Here is a 21,703-nt window from a genome sequence, read left to right on the forward strand (position 1 = left end):
TTTTTCGACTATTGAATGTTAATAGTTTCTGGCACGGGTTAAAAGTGGAAAAAAACCCTAACTTGTTTACCCTCTTGTTAGTTGAGGGTTTCAGATAATCAAGTCTATGCTACGCAGCATGTGTAATGGCCAAGAGCTAACCTTTTTGAATATATAATTCAAGTCGAAATTAGAGTTACAAAAAAATTTGTTTGATACAAAATTACTTTTATGTCCTTGACCTGTATCAATAAATATCAGTAAGAATAGAAATCGTATAGATTAGCTTGCATATTAGTTATCCAAAGTAAACATTGTGCTAAGTACCATTTTAGCCCTTGCAGCAGAGACTAGGCTCAGGTGTGGAAGCGACCAACACAAACAATCACTATAAATTTCCCAACTTAGGCAATCGAAGAACAAACATTCAATTACGCCAAAAAGAACAATGGCTGAAGAAGACTCATCATTCGTGAGGAGACACTGGGAAGGATATAAGGCATTCTGGGGAGAGAGATTCTCCTTCTTGGACAACTACTCACCCTTCATCCAGCGCGACAAGCCATTACCTTCTTGGTCTGAAACTGATGTCGACGAATTCATTGCTTCTGACCCTCTTCATGGACCCACTGTATGTATTCCGCCCCCCACTTATTTTCCCATTTTCCCTTTGTTTTTTTGCTGAATTTTTCATGTGCATCTACAGCTATTTGGGCGTTTTCTCTGTCTGGGTTTTCATTTGTTTGATCTATATGCTTCTTTATACTTTTTAGCTTTGTGTGTGTGTGTTTTGATTTTTGATTTGGGTTATACTTGGTTGGTTTGTTTGATTGGTAGATTGTATGTCCCACATTTTTTATTAGTAAAGGAACAAAGTCCTACATTGTTAGCTAATAAGAAAATGAAGTTACATATAAGGTGTAGGGATGTTCTTAATGCTAACCTTTTGGGAAAATCCGTAGGCATGACTCACAACAGCACACCATTTTAAGAGTATGTTTAGGCTGACTTAGCCCAATATTTTAATAGTATCTTTGGACTGGCTTATCCCAACAGATTTTGGATATGAATCTATACTTTGTGCACAATTCTTGGGTATATGGCAATATAATTCTCTATTTTTGTCGATCTACTATTGTTATTAATATCTTTTTTTGGGTAGAGGGGGTAAGTTTTGGAGAAAATGGAGTTCTGTAGTCATTGATCCTTCGAACTATTTGTCTGTTTAGCTAAATTTTAGGAGAGAAACTGAGGGCTGTAATTTCATCTGGGAAAAAGTGAAAAACGTGTTTGGATGCTGTCTTGCATGGGTGCCTCCATTGCTTTTAGCTGCTTCTTTGGGTGCTTAGTTATTGGATTCTGCGTGGTTGGGTCTTTGGTGTTTACTTGGATTTTCTCTTAAATACTTCAGTAGCAGAAGTATTTCTTTTCCATTCTCTGGAATTGTTTTGTCCATTATGCGGAAATTTGTACTTAGTGTGTTGCGTATTTCCTGAATATTTAAAATGCATTTTTCCTATGATTAAGTAATGTTTTCATGACTGTTCTAGAATCGAGTAGTTTCCTGGAGATTAACTTGGCTCTGCTGCAATCTCAATCTCTGAAAATTCACTATGCAAACTTTGTTTTCTTTTGCTTTATCAAAACTAGTGTTAGAACCCGCGCGATGCACGGATAATTTGACAAAATATTAATCTTATAAAATTATGATCCTAATATATCATATTACTTTTATAAATCTTAGTTGTTATTTTATTATTTAATATAGTGTGTAGAAATATAATACAATCTATACAAAATCAAAGGATACACATCATATAGTATAAAGAGATAAGCCTTTTATTTTATTTTTTTTATAAAAAAGCTACCAATATTTTTAATAATTTTTAATTTATGTTATATATATAGTATACTTATCTTATGATAATATCCTAACAATATCTTTATATTTTTATATTTTTTATTATGAAATTATGAGTTCTATTTATTAACTAAAATTTCCTACATGAGAAATTTAATTAGTATATATATTTTTACGCTATTGCTTGAATTTTTTTTAAAGTATTCTTCCGGCGACGAGCCAATGTTTCCGATCACAATCGCAATCCTTGCTATCATGCGCCGAGAGCAACGGTTAATGTGCGCCGTTTTACTTCGGTTTTTCGCTATTGGGTCAGAACACAAAAACATAATTCATATGGTCATGCTATATGACACAAGCAACTCGGCGATTACAGTACTCTGAAGCAAGTGGATTGGAGAAGCCAACTCCTACAACAACTGACATTGTACGAGGGAATCGCAACTCACAAATGGGTAAACCCTTATCCTTTGTTCCTCCAATTGATAGAGATGGTAAGAGAACTGTTAAATTGAGCGAGGAGGATCTACAATCTCAGGCAGATTATTGGAAAACCTCTCTAATTGGGTACATAATAGGGGAAAAACCTTATGAAAAAGCTATGGAGAATTTTGTTATGAATGTGTGGGATTTTGTTACTATACCTCAGATTCTGATTCATTCTGAGAGATATTGCATTTTCAAATTTCACACCATAGCTGATAGGGATCAAGTTCTTTAGTCAAGACCATACACATACAGGAACAAACCAATGGTGCTAAGGCTATGGGAAATTGATTTCTCATTCAACAGAGATATTCTGAGCACAGTACCAGTTTGGGTGAGATTTCCTGGGTTACTGGTAGGTTATTGGTCGACTGAGGCTCTTAAAATGGCCAGTGTGGTGGGCAAACCCCTATACACTGATAAATTCACTGCTCATTATGAGAAGATATCCTATCCTAGGGTTCTTGTGGAGGTAGATGCAGCATATCCTCTTCCAGACCAGATAGAAATAGAATTACCTTTTGGCCAAATGGTGCAGACTATTGAATATGATTGGAAACCTGTATTTTGTAATGGTTGTCTGAAATTTTGTCATGATTCTAGTGACGGTTGGCACAACACAAAGAAGACAGAGGAAAAGAGCAAAGATGCAAACTAAGACTGTCAAGCAAGCATGGCTGGTGAAGAAGCCAGAAGTGAGTGCTGAAACAGAACCAGAACCACAGAGGGAAGTAGTCCTACAAGCAGACCCTACCCATGAGATTGAATGCATTGAGATGGGTAGAGTGAGTATAGAGCCTGTACAGCAGAATGTTTCTATGCCATGTCAGACAAAAGATGGGATTAACATACAGGATAACATATGTTGCAATCTTGTGAATGAAGATTGCAATGATAAAGGGAAGGAAACTGCTGAGATAAAGGATGTTGGGAGAAAAGGACAACAGGAGGACCCAGGTCCATCATGCCCTTTAATTTCCAACTCACTATGATCATTGTTACTTGGAACATTAGGGGCCTAAATTAGGCCCATAAACAGAAAGAGGTAAAAATAAAACTGGCTAAAAATAAGGTAGATGTAATGGGGTGTATTGAAACCAGAGTTAAAGAGCATAAGGCTAAGAAAATACAAAAAAAGAATGCTCAGGGGTGGAATGTTTACTGCAATTATCCTTATGCGATACTATGGAGAGCACATATACAACTACAGATTATCCACACTATAGATCAATTCATCCATTGCTTAGTGGAGGATACCAGCACTCAAATTACAACACATCTCAGTATCATTTATGCTCGGAATGATGGCCAACAAAGGGAGAATCTATGGAGGGACCTTAAACAGCTAAATATGCAGGCTCAAGAGACATGGCTACTTAGTGGAGATTTTAACAATGTGCTATCCTCTGAGGATAGAATAGGGTCCCCTGTAACTACTACTGAAACACAAGGATTCAAAGATGTGATTGATTCTCTACAGCTTACCCCTCGTAGAGCTAAAGGATGACATTACACTTTGACAAACAAACAAGGGACTGACTTAAGAATATATAGCAAGATAGATTAGGCTTTGGGAAACTACCAGTGGATACAACAATATGGGCATGTAGAAGCAGATTTTTTTAATCCATCAAGTCTCTAATCATTCCCCTATCCTAATCAAATGTGGTCGACAGAAGTTATTACATCCTAAACCATTTAGACTATACACAAATGTCATGGAGCTTCCACAATTCCAGAATATTATTAAGCATGCTTCGAGTCAGAATTATGATGGCACACCTGTGCAACAAATCTGGTGCAAGCTGAAGGCTATGAAGACACAACTGAGAGACTCTAATGCCTATATGGCCTCATACAAACAAAAACTTGAGCAGGCAAGAGAAAAATTGGATATTATTCAGAACCAAATTCAGCAGGATCCTTTGGCACAAAACCTATTTGATTTAGAGAAAGACACACTAGCTGACATTGAGAAATGGAGCAATATTGAGGAACAAGTGATGAGACAGAAGTCCAAGGCTTGCCGGATTGAATGTGGTGATGCCAATACAAAGTATTTCATGCTCAATGGAAGATTAGATCCAGTCAGAATAGTATAACATCCATATACACTGATACAGGAATAAAGATAACAGATCCCAAATTGGTTGAGCAACAATTCATCAGATTGTTTCAATCCTTGATGGGAGATTGTGCTACTGAAATGCCTTGTGTAAATACAGCTATAATCAAGAAAGGACCATGCTTAACTATATCACAACAAAGAGATTTAATCCAGGATGTTACAAATGAGGAGATCACTGCTGCAGTATGGGAGATGCCTAAAGACAAAGCACCAAGGTTGATGGTTTTCCTGTGGAATTCTTTACTAGGAGCTGGGATATAGTGAAGGAGGACATCTTTGCAACTGTGAAGAACTTCTTTTCTACCAATAACCTGCCTGGAATGATTAACACTATAGCCATCACATTAGTACCTAAAGTTCCAGCACCTTCAACAGTCAAAGACTATAGGCCTATTGCATGTTATACCAAATTGTACAAGATTATATCCAAAGTCATTACAAAAAGAATCAAATATGTTCTTGATGGATTGATTGGTCACTCTCAATCAACATTAATTGAAGGGAGGTGTATTACTGATAATATACTACTAAGTCATGAACTGTTTAAAGGATACTCCAGAAAAGGTATCTCTCCTAGATGTGTGCTGAAGGTGGATTTGAGGAAAGCCTATGATACTTTGGAATGGGGTTTCCTCAGAAGAATGCTTGTTGATATTGGTTTTCTGCAATGGATAATGACATGTGTTATTACAGTGTCATATTTCTTGGTACTAAATGGAGGACTGACCAAGCCTTTCAAAGGAAAAAAAGGGGATTAGACAAGAAGACCTAATGTCTCCATACTTATTTGTTATTGCAATGGAGTGTCTGGGAAGAGAACTGGGACAATTGCATAAGAATGGAAATTTCAACTTTCATCCTAGGTGTAAGAAGTTAAACACTACACATATATGTTTTGCTGATGACCTCTTGATGTATTGCAGAGCTGATTTTGAGTCTATCAAGATCCTAAATGCTGCCTTCCACAGGTTCTCAGTTGTTTCTGGCTTGCTGGCAAATGTAGACAAAAATGCTATATACATGGCTGGAATCTCTCAAATTGAAAAACAGGAAATCCTTGCAACATTGGGGTTCACTGAAGGAAAGCTTCCTTTCAAATACTTGGGGATCCCTTTAGATTCCAAGAAGCCAGCAGTCCATCAATATTTACCTCTTATTGAGAAGATAACTGCAAGGGTCACATGCCAGTCAGCAAAACTTCTATCTTATGCTGGTAGATGTCAATTGATCAAGGCTGTTATCTTTGGCATTCAAACCTATTGGGCGAAGATTTTTGTTCTTCCAAAGAAGGTGATGAAAGCAATTGACGCAATATGCATAACTTTCCTATGGACTGGTACTGCTACTATCTCAAAAAAAGCACCGGTGGCTTGGGAAAAGGTGTGCAGGCCAACAGATGCTGGAGGACACAATATACTAGACATAAAACTGTGGAACAAAGCAGCAATTATAAAACATCTATGGGATATAACAAGGAAGAAGGACTGCTTATGGATAATGTGGGTGCATAGTTTCTATATAAAGAAAAGGAACCTGGAAACAATGGCCACACCTAAGGCTGGTTCTTGGGTGGTGAGGAAGATACTAGAAAGCAGAAGTTTGATTATGGAGCATCAACAACTCCAAGGAAACATTCATAACAGACTACAGACAATGTGCATTGATACAAAGTTCCAGATTAAGCAGACGTACTTTGAACTGATACCAGTATACCCCAGAGCTGAATAGAAAAGCTTGATGTTGCACACAAATATACATCTAAGATATAGATTCAACATATGGCTTGCAGCACAATAAAGGCTAGCTACAGTGAAAAGACTTCTGAAGATTGGTATTCAAGTCCCTGCAGCCTGTGTATTGTGTGGATATAGCCTGGAATCCTTTAGCCACTTGTTCTTTGAATGCACCATCACAAAGCAACTGTGGTCCAGGCTATGTTCATGGCTGGGATATAAGAGAAGCATTGGAGATTGGTAAACAGAGTTGGAATGGGTAGGCAAGAAAGCCAAGAGCAGAAGTGGAACAAATGCTATTACTAGCTGTGTGTTTGCCATGACTGTTGCACTGATTTGGAGGGATAGGAACAGAATCAGATTTGACCAAGCTAAGTTTGATGATCTCTAAATCTGCAGAGAGATAGTATTACACATACATACTAGAGGGAAGAACATAGTCAAGTGGAAAGAAGCATTGCAGCAGCTGGATTGGATTCCATAAATTGAATTAGACGTAGAAATCCTTGTTGTAGTTGGTTTTAAACATGTGTCTGTATTGAAGAATAGTGTAGGATAGATAGACACAAATTTGTTAGTAACAGATTGTGATGTATATTTGGGAGCAGTCTGTCAAAGCTACTCCTCGGACTAAACTGTACATAATTTTGAGTATCAATAGAATAGTATAACTTTAACTCAAAAAAAATTATGTTTTTGCCTTTAGTTTTATCTTATCCATATAGCATGACCATATGAATTATTGTTCAAAAACTTTCTCATCTTAAAAAATAAATTAGTCTTATTATTTTATATATCTCTACATTAAAGTTATATATTTATATTTTTTTCCTTTTTTATAACAGTATCCTAAAAAAATATTGTTCTATTTTAAATTCAAATTCAAAAGAGTAACTAATTATTAACTAACCTAACTAAGTTTGTCCTAAAATTTGGCACTTGTTAAATTTTTGTTGTGACACTTGACATTATTATATTGATTTGCTTCTTCTATTCTGTATAGAAGATAATTAATAAAATAGAAGGCTAATTACCATTCGAAGAAAGATGTCTCTTCTGCTCTATCAAAATAATTAATTAAATAGAAGAAAGGATGTTTCTTGATATCTGTTACCGTATTTCTGAGGATTCCCTCAAGTTTTATTTATACCCTGCCTCATGCTGAAGGAAGAATATTTTCATCCACAACATCAGCTTATGTGCCTCATTTTTGTTCCTTCCGCTCAATGGTTTCTGTTCATAGTTAATGGCGCATTGTCTTCGTGCTGCCATCGACTTTTTCCGCTAAATTCTAAAAGGATAATTTAACTATTCTGTTCTCTATCTTTATTTGGGCATAGTGAATTATTTGTTTGTCTCTCTGTTTGTCTCCTGACTGCACGCAAGGGCATGCATAATTGCTTACATCAAACGCTAAGAAGTTGCATAGGTGCTTTGTTTTCCTTTCAGTTTCCCCTGGAACCATAATAAATGATCCCCTAATTTTTCCTTTTTGTGCTGTGGAGCTGATGAGTTTTTAAATACTTTTTTCCAGCTGAAGACTGCTAGGGAAGCAGCAAAATTTGGTGCTGTAGGAGCCCTAATTGGAGCTGTTTCAACTGCAGGCGTTGCTTGGAAGTACTCAAGGAGTCTGCATGGTATGTTAGGTTTTTGACGATGGTCCTCTCCTTCCACTCCTCTCCTCCCCTCCCCAAGAAAAAAAGGGTACTGCTGCGCTTTTCCAATTTACACCTTGAGAACACTACAGCTGAATACACTGTTCAAACATCCACTTACTTTGTTAGCTGATTTTGTCTCATCTATTTCCATGCTTGGATGATTTGGACTTTGGAAGATTGGACGTCCCTTATTGTTTATATACACATATTTGTGCCACAGGATCAGAAATGAAATTATATCAGCAGACCTTATATTGACTGATTGTTAAATACTCCCTCTGGACATCAAATCTTTGGAAAGTCAGATATCCAATTGTTATCAGACCTACTCCAAACTGGCCTTAATGATCAATAGTTGCACCTCCTTTCAGATGTGTATTTGTATAAATTATCTTACATATTCATTTTCACGCTTCTTTTTCTTAATCTGAAATAGAAAATCCTCCTTGCTTATAAGAGACATGAAATTATCTCCTGTTACAAACAAGAATTATTCACTCTTTCTCGTTCATAGAATTATAAGTGCACAGAAGGTTCATCCTTTGTCTAATGGCAAAATACATAAGTTGGCACCCGAACAATGGACCAAATCCCTGTTACACACTTTCTGTGGACACAAATAATATTACACACTTAACCTTTTAAAAGTGTGTCTAATACACACCGCTTTTGACCAGGACTCAGCATGTGTAAAACACCACGATAGAAGCGCGTCTACTAATAAAAATACTGTCTAATTATTTATTTTATGCCATGTGTTTGCAATCTCCTCATCTTCCCCACCCTTCCTCTATCTCTCTCTTCCGCCAGCCAACACCTCCCCCCCCCCCCCACACACACCAAATCCCTTCTTTTTCTTTTTCTTTCTGATTTTCTCTTAAATATACATATTTTGCATTAATCTCAAGCTTCCAATCTATTTTGAAGAGGAGGCTGAATTTTTTATTCTGAAAGTTGGTGGTGGCGATGACAGCCATGGAAATGACAAACAAAATTTTGGAAGAGAGCTATAAATGAAAATAGTCCGTTTATGTCTTTGTTGATGTAGATAAGCTTCAATAGATATGGTACCCAAGCAGTTGTAATTTTCGATCTACCTTTGCCATTGTTGCATTTTTTTTAACAATGGCCTTGTTGTGGTGATGATACGGTGGTGTGAGCCATGGCTTATTGGCTTTTGATGTTTTTATTTCTTTCTGGGATTAAATCACTTGGGCTCCTAATTTTTGGGTTGAATTGTGTGTTCTAATTTTTTGGGTGGTCCGTGGAGAAGGAGATGGAGGTGGAAGAGATGGGATTGGAGAAGATGAGGGTACATGTGTAATTTTATATTTTTTGTTTTATTTATTTATGTTAATGACACGTGTCACGACCTTATTGGTGCGTGACATTACCCATATTTAGGTAAAGTGGTCAAGAAAAAAGTGGGGTGTATTAGACACACTTTTAAAAGGTTGAGTGTGTAATATTATTTGTGTCCACAGAAAGTGTGTAACAGGAATTTGGTCCATTGTTCGGGTGCCAACTTATGTATTTTGCCTTGTCTAATTAGTCATTTGGTGCTTATGGTCATACAGCTAAACTAAGTATGAAGTGCTTCAGTATTGGCTGACCTCCCATTTTCCCTTTTCAGCAGTCAATTGGGTCTTTGGTTAGAGCGGAACTCCTTAAAATGCTTCACTCTTGCATTGTCTTGTATAGTCCGGCTCAGTAAGCTTATAAAATTTACGTTCTGGACCAAAGCCTTGTTCAGCTACATCCTTGTTCAGAGTAAAAAACCTAATTCAATGGTATCTCAATTAATCATGTATGAAGATGTCTGTCCTGTTATGTTTCCCCAATCTATTTTGAGCATGCAAAGAGAAAGGGATATAGCATGTTAAATTTGTGCTTAGAACCAAAACTTTGGCAGGAGCCTTGAAGCATTGAGGTAGTTGATTTGGTTGCTTAATGTCATTGCATTTGTTAGGTACTGCATTGTCTTTTGGAGCCGCTGCTGTTTTTGGCTGGACATTTGGACAGGAAGTCGCGAACCACTGGCTGCAGCTATACAGGCTCGATACCATGGCTTCACAGGTTAAGTTCATGGAATGGTGGCAGAACAAGGTTGAAGGACAATCTTAACTTTGGCTAACTTTAGAAGACTGAAGACACTCAAGTTGGCTTTGCTGTTAATGCGAATGAACATTTGTAATGTGCAATAAAAATCTGTGGCAGTGTTCAAATGGTGTCCTGCCGACTTGGAATTTTGTTACCAGGGTAGTTTTTGACCATGAGCTTGGCTGTTTGTTTTACCTACCGAGTGGCTATGATAGGAATGCAATTTCTGGCAGTTTTCTTTAATAAAGTTAAAAGGTGGGGAATCACCAGTTCTTTAATAAGTTTGCAGTTTGGCGTTGTTTTAGAAAATAGTTGATGAGGAAATTTTTTATGGTGAATAGTGGAATTTGAATTTTTACTGATTGTGTAATGTGGTTCACTTGAGATAATCTTGATATTCAACCCTCCATGCTTTTGTGGGAGAAATTCAAAAATAGTCAGATTTACAATTGGTCGTTTAAAAATAGCCCAGTTTTAAAAGTAATCGAAATTTAGCTACTTTTCATGTAAAGATAAATCTCAGTGAAAACACTGTTCAAAACCCGGAAAATATGTCAGTATATTATACTGGAGTTCCAGCATAAGTATGCTTGAACTCTAGCATATTATACTGGAGTTCCAGGATAAGTATGCTGGAGTTCCAGCATAAGTACACTAGAACTCCAGCATAATATACTGGAGTTTCAGCAAGTATAATTGTCTAGTATATTATACTGGAGTCAGCAAAGTATATCGGTCCAACATAATATGCTGGAGTTCATACACAGGTGCACCGAACTCCAGTATATTATACTGGGCCGGTCTCTGTTGCAGCAAAATAGTGGCTATTTTTCATTGACTTCGTAAATGCTGGCTATTTTTGAATGACCAGTCCGAAAACTGGCTATACTGTGCTATTTTTACTGCTTTTGTAAATGATTCCATTAATAAGATCAATGGTATTGCCAGATAGATGGTGTGATTTTCGGGATTAGGTTGATTTTAAGCCTTGCTACTTCCGTCTTTTTACATACGAACTAAAAGCATGGTTAAAAATATAATTTGAGAGAAGGTTGGTTTGTTGATGATATATTAATTAAAGTGAATATACGGATGGAATTTAATATGTAGTATTTGCAAACATAAGTATTCGGTTGTAACATGAGGACCATTTAGGATGTAAATAAAGTACTAACTGGAAATATTCTTTATCGTCAAAGTAATAACTATTTATAGTCGTTAAATTCTGGAAAATTATAGAAGAATGAGATGGGTTCAATATAATGCACTAGGAATGTAAGTTCGTTATGCTTCAAAACTTGCCTACCTAGCTACATTAAGTTGTGGTTCTGTTTTGTGGCCGAAGTTGTAGATATTTTTTTGTATGAGGAATAGGGTGGAGAAGGTTGAAATCCAATTGGAGTAAAATGAGTTGACGAGGAAAATGTTTTTCAAAATATTTAAGCCAACCAAACATAGGAAAATTGGAAAATATTTTTCTTCCTACCAAACACACCCTTAGTTGATGTTTCTTTGTGATTTCTTAATATTGACGTCATGTTATAGAAAAAGTAGCAAACAACTAAAAATCCGACGGTTTGGCCGAGTGGTCTAAGGCGCCAGATTTAGGCTCTGGTCCGAAAGGGCGTGGGTTCAAATCCCGCAGCCGTCAATTTGTCTTTTTCCTCCGGTTTGCAAGAACAACAACAACGACCAGTCCTTTCAAAGAAAAAGAAAATTACGAATTTTATACACACTACAAAATTTTATTCGTGGGACTACGAGTTTTTCGCGCATAAAATTTTATACAAACTTTTTCTACCATTCGTAATTTTCTTTTTCTTTAATATTAATTTATATAGTTTTCTTTTTAAAAGAAATTTATTTAAAATAATATAAAAGTACTATGGATCAGTTCTCTTATAATTTAAAATATTTACTAATATTATAGTTAAAAACAGTCTGTTCATACTTCACTCCTTATATGGATAGAGTAATATTTAGAAATTGCAGCAAAACAAAAAAATACTATGTGATTTATTTGATGTGAACAGAATTTTTTAGTGCTAGTGCTGATCGGAGGAAGCAGCTATCCGAGGTGGGTGTAAACTGATCCGAACACTGTAAAAAAAAGACGAAAAAGAAGATAGATGTAGTATATGTTTATTTCTTATAGTAAGATTATTCTTTTCATTTTCCTATTTCATTAATTTGTAAGAAAACCTTCCCCTTCTTTTTTATTACATTTCAAACTTGGGGTTTTCGTCGGTCAATACGATACAGATAGATATTTCGGTTCGGTATTTTCTATATTCGATTTCTTAAAATATTATACCAATATCGTACCTAATTTAAATCGATGTGGTTCGATTTTTCTCCTTTTGATTTTGATTTATTAAGTTAGGTAACTTTTATTTGTTCAGTTTGAATACTAACTAGTGCATAGAGCCATAGATTGTTATATTCTCAATAAAGTACTAAAAACTACAAAAATAAAAATGTTTGTTGACAAAATTTTTATACTTGTTTAGAGTTAACTACTGAACTTAGAGAATAAAGGAAAATAAAATTTTAAATTTTTTACACTTTTATATATATGGGTTTTGATTGTATACACATTTGATTTACCTAAATTACCCCTACCAATCTTTGTTACCTTACTAATAGCTTAGGCTATTTTGTCTTTTTATTTAAAACCCACAATCATCATGGGCCTCTCTCTTCCTTCGCTGCCAGCACCATGAATCAGATTCAAGAATTTCAAGACATTCCAATTCTTTGATTTCTCACAAATCTAAGCTCTCGAACACCATGAATGAAGAATACTCTTCAAAATTTTGAGTTGATCTTGGAAAGATAAGGAACCCATTTATCATAACCCAAAAGTTACTTGTTGAAGATTAAATTTAAGAAAAGGGGAAAAAGGGCTTATCTTTAAAACATATCCTCTGTGAGGGTTAAGCTCCATGAACGAAGCTCCTTTAAAATTTAATTTTTAAGGACTCCAAATTAAGTTGTAGAAACGGGAGAGAAAGAGCTTAATAGTAAATCAAAAAAGAAGCAAGAATGTTTCTTGATTCACGAAAATATGCGTAAGAACACAGTCTTCGATTCATTGAAAGCTTCGGCAACTTCGATTAATCGTCACTTTAAAAAGAAACTTTATTTCATTTCTCATATTTTTGAGATAACCCAAATAGAGAGAAGAAGAGATTAATACACATAAAATTAGCCAAAGCTATTTTGAAGCTTTTGCTATCTTACTGAACTGGAAGCATCAGTGCTTTACAGGTGGGAGAGAAGAAGATATTAACACACGGAGAGAGCGTGAGAGACGATAGATGGACAACAGAGGAACAAGAGAGGCAGGCGTGTTCAAAACCGAACCGAAACCGAAACTTAATGGCTTATTGGTGTTGGTTTATCGGACGGAGAATAAATTAAATTTTTTTTATTAACGGCTTATCGATTTGGTGGCGGATTATTCAATTTTCTTAACGGATAAACTATATATACATCTTAAGATATATATATATATATATATATATATATATATATATATATATATATATATTCTGCATAATCCCTCTTGGGATATATCCTTTGTCTTAACTTATCTCTCACCACACAAATCATTGGTGACATTCAGAATCCCCATACTTGGTATGACTTCTGGTGTATTTGCTTATTTCCTATTAAGTCTAACTGGATTTTGTGTTAAAATGCACAACAATGAAAATGTATATTAGTGCTAACTTCTTAAGGGGTCGTTTGGTTGGAATACGATTTATATCGGTATAAGTTATGCCGATATAAGTTATATTGGGATAAGTTATGCTGTGATTAGTTACGGAAGCCAAATGTATATAGTGTGAATGAGTCACAACTACTATACCAAAAATTATGGCAGTCACTACATAATAAATAAGACAATAAAGCAACAATAAAAGGAACACCAGAATTTACGAGGTTCGACCAATTTTGTCTACTTCCTCGAACACAACCAATATTTTATTCCACTCCAAAAATACAAGTGAAATAATACTAAAGAGAGAAGATACAAATGTCTTAAGAAGATAAGAAGACAAATGAGAGGTGTATTTAAATTCTAAACATTAGGCCTCCTTTTATAGGGAAAAATTCCCAAACCCAAATTGTCACCCACCGATGTGGGACTTTTGACAATCAACAAATCTCCACCTTGGCAAAATTCCACATCTTCAACTTTCTCTCTATAATAAATTTTGGTTGTGTCTTCATCTTCAATCTTCAGTGTTCAACAATGTTGATCAAATCCAAACAATGTTGAAACTTGACCGCAGTTACCACCTTTGTCAGCATATCAGCTGGATTCTCCGTAGTATGAATTTTCTTCACCGTGATTCCACCTTCTTCTATGATTTCTCGTACGAAATGATACCGAACATCAATGTGCTTCGTCCTTGCATGATAAACTTGGTTCTTCGCTAATTGAATAACACTTTGACTATCACAAAAAATTGTGATACTTTTTTGTCCAATGCCAAGCTCTTTTAGCAACCCCTGAAGCCAAATTACCTCTTTCACAACCTCTGTAATAGTCATGTACTCTGCCTCTGTTGTAGACAAAGCAACTGTTGACTGCAAAGTAGACTTCCAACTAACTAGTGCCTTTGCAAAAGTAAACACATAACGAGTAGTTGATCTTCGTTTGTCCAGATCACCCGCAAAATCTGAGTCACAATATCCAAATACGGACTGATTGCCTTCCTGCTCAAAAACTAACCCAATATCTACAATATTATGAACATACCGTAGAATCCACTTCACAGCTTGCCAATGCTCCTTTCCTGTATTATGCATATATCTGCTAATAACTCCAACAGCTTGTGAAATGTCAGGTCTCGTACAGACCATTGCATACATCAAGCTATCAATAGCATTTGCGTATGGTATCTTTGATATATACTCTCGTTTAGCTTCAACTTTTGGCGACATAGTAGTACTTAGCTTAAATTGGGGAGCAAGTGGAGTACTAACTGACTTAGTCTTCTCATCTATGCCAAAGCGCTATAGTACTCTCTTCAAATATTCTTTCTGAGATAAACAGAGTTTCTTTGAACGTCTATCTCTTATTATCTCCATACCAAGAATTTTCTTTGTCTCACCCAAATCCTTCATCTCGAACTCCTTCTTCAGTTGAATCTTCAACTTATCAATTTCTTCCGAATTCTTGGAAGCTATCAACATATCATCAACATATAGGAGAAGATATATAAAGGAACCATCTTCATGCTTGCGCAAATACACACAATGATCGTATTTGCTTTTCTTGTACCCTTGCCGCAACATAAACTTGTCAAATCGCTTGTACCATTGTTTAGAAGATTGTTTCAATCCGTACAATAATTTTTCAAGTTTGCATATCATATTTTCTTTTCCAACAACTTTGAATCCTTCTGGCTGAGTCATGTAGATTTCTTCCTCCAAGTTTCCATGTAAAAATGCAGTTTTTACATCCATCTGAACTAGTTCCAAATCCAATTGTGCTACCAAAGCCAACATAATTCTAATGGAGGAATGTTTTACAACTGGAGAAAACACTTCATTGTAATCAATTCCCTCCTTTTGAGCATATCTTTTGGCCACTAATCTTGCTTTGTAGCGAACATCTTCTTGGTTATGAAATCCTTCTTTCTTTGCAGATACCTATTTGCACCCAATTGCTTTCTTTCCCTTTGGGAGATTGGCCAATCTCCATGTATGATTCTGATGAAGGGATTGTATTTAATCATTCATGGCAATCCTCCACTTATCTTCTTCTGAACTTTGGACTGCGTCTTTATAAGTGGTAGGAACATCATCAGCTACAATTGAGGTAGCACAAGCAACCGTCTCTATAAGACGAACATGTTTTGTTATTGTCCTTTTTGGCCTGCTAGTTGCAATTGATTCAAGTTGTTATTGAGGTTCCTGAGTTGGAATCTCCCTCTCTACTGGCTCTTCTTCCAGAGGATGATCTTCATTTGTTTCCTCCTCTGCTTCTCGTGTAGGAAAAATAAATTTTCTCTCAAACTCCACCTGCTTAGAAGCACCCTCATTTTGTTTGGTATCTTGTGTTACCTTATTTACCATAGCAGATTCATCAAAGGTAACATCCCTGCTGAATATTACTTTCTTTGTCATAGGACACCATAAGCGATATCCTTTGACTCTAGAAGTAATCCCCATAAAAATAGCCTTCTTTGCTCTTAGATCCAATTTTGACTCTGTCACATGATAATATGCAGTTGAGCCAAACACATGCAAAGAGTCATAATCTACAATAGGCTTTCCATACCATTTTTCAAATAGTGTCTTGCCATCAATAGCAGCAAATGGTAGACGATTAATGAGGTGGCATGCATATGTAATTGCCTCAGCCCAAAATTCTTTGCCCAAGCCAGCATTGGACAACATACACCGTACCTTCTCCAGCAAGGTCCGGTTTATACGTTCTGCCACTCCATTCTGTTGTGGTGTATGTCTAACAGTGAAGTATCGGACGATGCCATCATTTTCACAGACCTTATTGAAATGATCATTTTTGTATTCACCTCCATTATCTGTGCGAATACACTTGATCCTCCTGCCTGTTTGATTCTCCACCATCGTCTTCCATTTAAGAAAAATTCTCAGCACTTCATCTTTGCTCTTCATTGTATACACCCACACTCTTCGGGAAAAATCATCAACAAAGGTTATAAAATAGTGCTTCCCACCCAATGAAGGTGTTTTGGAAGGACCCCAAACATCAGAGTGTACATAATCCAAAATGCCTTTAGTATTATGAATCGCTGTACCAAATTTAGCCCTTGTCTGTTTTCCTTTGACACAATGCTCACAAAACTCCAAGTTGCAAGTCTTTACTCCTTTTAACAATCCTTGATCTGATAGAGTTTTCAAGGATTTTCCTCCAGCATGTCCCAAGCGCATGTGCCATAGCTTGGTTGCTTCTGCCTCTTTGTCGTCACTGGATGTCACTGTCGTTGTCCCAATAACTGTACTGCCACGATAGCGGTACATATTATTATTCTTCCGATTAGCCTTCATTACCACTAGTGCACCGGAGCATACTCTCATCACTCCATTTTCTGGAATGATTTTGAACCCTTTTGATTCTAGGGCTCCCACAGAGATGAGATTATTCTTCAAACCCGGTACATATCGAACATTTGTTAATGTTCTGATCATTCCATCATGGTTCCTTAATCGTATTGAACCAATGCCATATGAGGTAAGAGGACTGTTATCCGCTGTGTGGACGACTCCATATTCTCCTTCTTGAAAATCCATGAACCAGTCCCTGTTGGGACACATATGATAGCTACAAGCCGAGTCCATCAACCATATGTCAGATGATGTTGATGGATCTGTTGTAACTAATGAGAAGTCTGAATCATCACCATCAGCTACATTTGAATCCATAATGGCCTTTCCATTGTTATGTTTGGCCTTATTCTTCAACTTCGGACAGTCTTTCTTCTAGTGCCCCTTTTCTCGACAAAAGGCGCATTCATCTTTGCTGGGTCTAGATCTTGACTTGGATCTTCCTTTCTTTGTCCTCGTTTGATTTTGAGGACGACCCCTCACAACCAGTGCTTCTCCTTCTCCGCCCTTCTGTTTTTCTCCCTTTCTTTGTTCATAGCTATACAAAGCTGAACAAACTTCTCTGAGAGAAATTTCATCATTCCCATGGAGTAGAGTAGTTTCAAGGTGCTCGTACTTATCAGGAAGTGACCCCAACAACATCAATGACAAGTCACCATCATCAAAAGTTGCATCCATATTTTGCAAATATGTGACCAACTTATTGAAACTGGTGATATGTTCATTCATCGTGGTACCAGGAACATAGGTGAAGCGAAACAGTCTCTTTTTCATGTACAATTTATTTTGACTGTTTTTCTTCAAAAATTTATCCTCCAGTGCTTTCCATAATTTACTTGCAGAAGTTTCCTTTGTGTATGGATATTTCTGCTCTCTAGCAAGGTAGGATCGAATGGTACCGCAAACAACACGGTTGATAATTCTCCAATCTTCTTCTCCAATAACATCTGGTCTCTTTTCTTCAATAGCAAGATCCAGCCCTTGTTGAAAAAGGACATCTAGAACCTCGCCTTGCCACATCCCAAAATATCCTGACCCGTCAAAAATTTCTACCGCAAATTTCGTATTTGACACAATTCTTATCATAAGCGAAGATGCCAATGATGACGTATTGTTAACACTTGATGTATATTCTTCTTGTTTATTGTCTCTCATCTTTGACACAAATATTATTTAGTAGCTAACGACACAAATCAAGATTATTTCCTTTCTGGTGTGGAAGATCAGACTAAGCTGCAACCACATAGCATACTCAGGCAGAACTTGACTCAGTTACCAAGATAAATCTTTTCTGATGTGGAAAATCAGACTATGCGGTAACCACAGAGCATACTTAGACAATACTTTGGCTCTGATACCAATTGTTGCGGAAGCCAAATGTATATAGTGTGAATGAGTCACAACTATTATATCAAAAATTATGGCAGCTACTAAATAATAAATAAGACAATAAAGCAACAATAAAAGGAACACCAGAATTTATGAGGTTCGACCAATTTTGCCTACTTCCTCGGACACAACCAATATTTTATTCCACTCCAAAAATACAAGTGAAATAATACTAAAGAGAGAAGATACAAATGCCTTAAGAAAATAAGAAGACAAATGAGAGGTGTATTTAAATTCTAAACATTAGGCCTCCTTTTATAGGGAAAAATTCCCAAACCCAAATTGTCACCCACCGATGTGGGACTTTTGACAATCAACAAGTGCTAACTTCTTAAGGGGTCGTTTGGTTGGAATACGATTCATATCGGTATAAGTTATATTGGGATAAGTTATGCTTTGATTAGTTATGCTGAGATTGTTGTTTATTCATTGTTTGGTATGTTGTATTAAGAATGACAATTGCATAATTTCTAAAAAGAAGGTATAAGTTATACCGATGCTAATTACCCCACCTTCTATAAGGTATAAGTTATCCCAGTGTTAAAATTAACACCAGGATAACTTATACCTGGTTTGCTAACCAAACAGAATATTAAGGTGGTATTAAATTGTTATACCACCCTTATACCTTCTATACCTCATACCAAACGACCCCTAAGTAAGCACTATGAAGCTACTTCAACTTGTCTTTCATGTATTGCATTTTCTAGGATTAAATTAGAATCCATCTGTGTCTCTAAGACTCTAACGCTGATGTATAGGCATTAACAGTGGGCATATGTTAGGCGTTAACAGTAGGCATTAATGTAGTCTACTTTGGGATGTAATGCACGCAGTATAGATTGAATTGGGCCGATAAATCGCCCGATAACCGTCCGATAAGAGCTAAACCGATACCAATCCGCCCGATATCTTATCAGGTGACTAGCGAATTAATACGTTTAAAAGCCGATAACCGATAAGCCAAACCGTTAAGATTAAATAACCGCCCAATCCGCCCGATAAGCAGTCCAAGAGAAGGGTTTAGTTTTGTTGACAGAAAGACCAAAAAGCCCCTCTCACTAATGTGTTCTTAAATGACTATTGAGGGTAATTTAGGTAAACTAAATATGTGTACGATGCTAACCTACTAAAATTACGTAGTAGGTTAGCAAAACAAACCCCATATATAAATATATGTAGGGATGCTCGGTGGGCCGGGCCTGAACCGGACCGGACCGGGCCCGCGGTCCTAACGGGCCTGGTGGGCCGGTCCTGGGTGGGTCGGTCTTGGTGGTCCTCCTGAGCCCGTCACGGGCCGGTCTTCAAGTTTGAGCCCACGAGCCCGGGACCGTTTAGCCCGGGACCGTCAGGCGGGTCTGGGCCGTTCCTGGCGGCCCCAACGGCTATTTTTTTTTTTTTTTTAAAAAAAAATTTAAAATTCTCCAACGGCCATATTTAAAATCTAGCCGTTTGGGCTGAAAATATGACCGTTTTTAAGTTTAAAAAATGGCCATTTGGCCCCCAAACTTTATATAATTACACTTTTCCCCATTTCTCAACTATAAATACCCCCTCATTCTTTCATTTTTATTCACCAATTCATCAATATCTCTCAATATCTCTCAATCTCTCTCAATCTCTCTACTACAATTACTTAATTTATTGTTGAAATTTCGTGCAAAATTGTGAAGTTGTTGAATTGAAGTTTTCAAGTGTTCAACGATTTTCAATTTTCAAGAAGTTGTTCGGCAATCCGGTAAACTCGTTTCAACTCTTAAGTTTTTAGAATATATTTTTGTGTGGTTTAGTTTGCATAATTATAATTAATATGACATTTTCTTTGAAAAAAATGTTTGGTAAAGGAAAAAATAAAACCGGTGAAAGTAGTGGCCAACCAACTACCCTTCCCCCGGCTCCCCTACCTAGAAAAGATAAGCAAGTTGAAAGTAGTCGCCAACCTAGACGTCCTCCTCCTTCCGTAATTCTTGATAGTGATCACCCTTGTTTTCAATTTACCGATAGTGAATTTTATCATAATGTTGCACTAGGTGATAGATTAGATGATGAAATTATGAATGCTCTTTATCCTAATGAAACCATCTTAGAAAATAATGAGGAAAATGAGGATGATGATGAAACCCAAGCACCGGATTTAGATGATACACCTACTAGTCCTCTTAATAACCCAACTGATGCACCGGTCGACCCACCTGTAGAAACTCCTACTTTTAATAGAGAACCTGCTAAACGCCTAGAAACATCATTAGTTTGGAATTTTTTTACTTAAGTAAGAGAACAAAATAAGGCTAAGTGTAAAACTTGTGGGAAATTAATGGTGCATAAATATACTGGAGACCGTAGCGGCACGGGTAGTTTGACTAGGCACATAAAAACACACCTTAGAGATAAGGCTAGATTTTTTCAAATGAAAGCGCAACTAGAGGGGACAAGTGTAGATTCTGCGATTAACCCTAGTACAGGTTCAAATCTAGTTCAACCAGGAATTAACACTGTCACCGGAGGTATTTTATATTACGATCCAAATAGAGATCGTGAAGAATTAGCAAAGATGATTACTGTTATGTGCTTACCTTATACTTTTGCATCTAATCCTAATTGGGTTCATTATATTAGAAGAGTTTTTAATCCTACTTATAAAGGTTGGCCTCGCGCAACAGTTAAGAGTGATATTTATAAATTCAAACATGAATATGAACAATATTTGCGGTATTTATTTACTCATATACCTAATCGGATTTCTATTACTATTGATATTGGTAGAAGTGGTAATGATTGTGATTATCTAACTGTTACAAGTCATTGGATAGATGAGGAATGGATAATGCAAAAACGCATAATTGCATATAGAATAATTAATTCGCGTCACACAGGTAAGTTTATAGCTAACACTGTTGCAGATATTTGTAGATATTTTTGCTTTAGCGATAAAATAATGGCAATTTCAATGGATAATACTTCTAGTAACACTAGTGCTATAGGCATGCTTACAACAACACTAAATCCTGCATTTACTAATATTTTCCATGTTAGATGTATTTGTCATATTTATCATTTAATTGTCGGTGATGGTATGCGAATATTAAACATAGAAATTGAAAAGGTTAGAATGGCTCTTAATTGGCTTTTTTATTCAAACCGTAGAAGTAAACTTAGAGAGTATTTTAAAAAATGTGATGAATATGGCCTTAGAGAAAGAAAGGTTCCTAAACCTTGCCCGACTAGATGGAATTGTATGTACGAAAGTTTAGTAGTAGCATAT

General features: G+C 36.4%; 1 protein-coding gene and 1 non-coding gene across 2 annotated transcripts; both read left to right on the forward strand.

Annotated features, from left to right (window-relative positions):
- The first annotated feature begins 301 nt into the window (after positions 1-301).
- On the forward strand, positions 302-10,371 carry LOC107785158 (succinate dehydrogenase subunit 6, mitochondrial). Its single transcript, XM_016606394.2, has 3 exons — positions 302-610; positions 7,722-7,824; positions 9,815-10,371. Exons 1-3 carry the CDS (start codon positions 428-430, stop codon positions 9,967-9,969), a joined length of 441 nt encoding a protein of 146 aa, XP_016461880.2. The 5' UTR covers positions 302-427; the 3' UTR covers positions 9,970-10,371.
- Positions 10,372-11,516: 1,145 nt separating this feature from the next.
- On the forward strand, positions 11,517-11,596 carry TRNAL-UAG (transfer RNA leucine (anticodon UAG)). Its single transcript has one exon. It is a non-coding gene; the product is annotated as a tRNA-Leu (tRNA).
- Positions 11,597-21,703: the final 10,107 nt, after the last annotated feature.

Source organism: Nicotiana tabacum, chromosome 18 (genome assembly GCF_000715075.1).
Source record: "Nicotiana tabacum cultivar K326 chromosome 18, ASM71507v2, whole genome shotgun sequence".
Classification (NCBI taxonomy): domain Eukaryota; kingdom Viridiplantae; phylum Streptophyta; class Magnoliopsida; order Solanales; family Solanaceae; genus Nicotiana; species Nicotiana tabacum.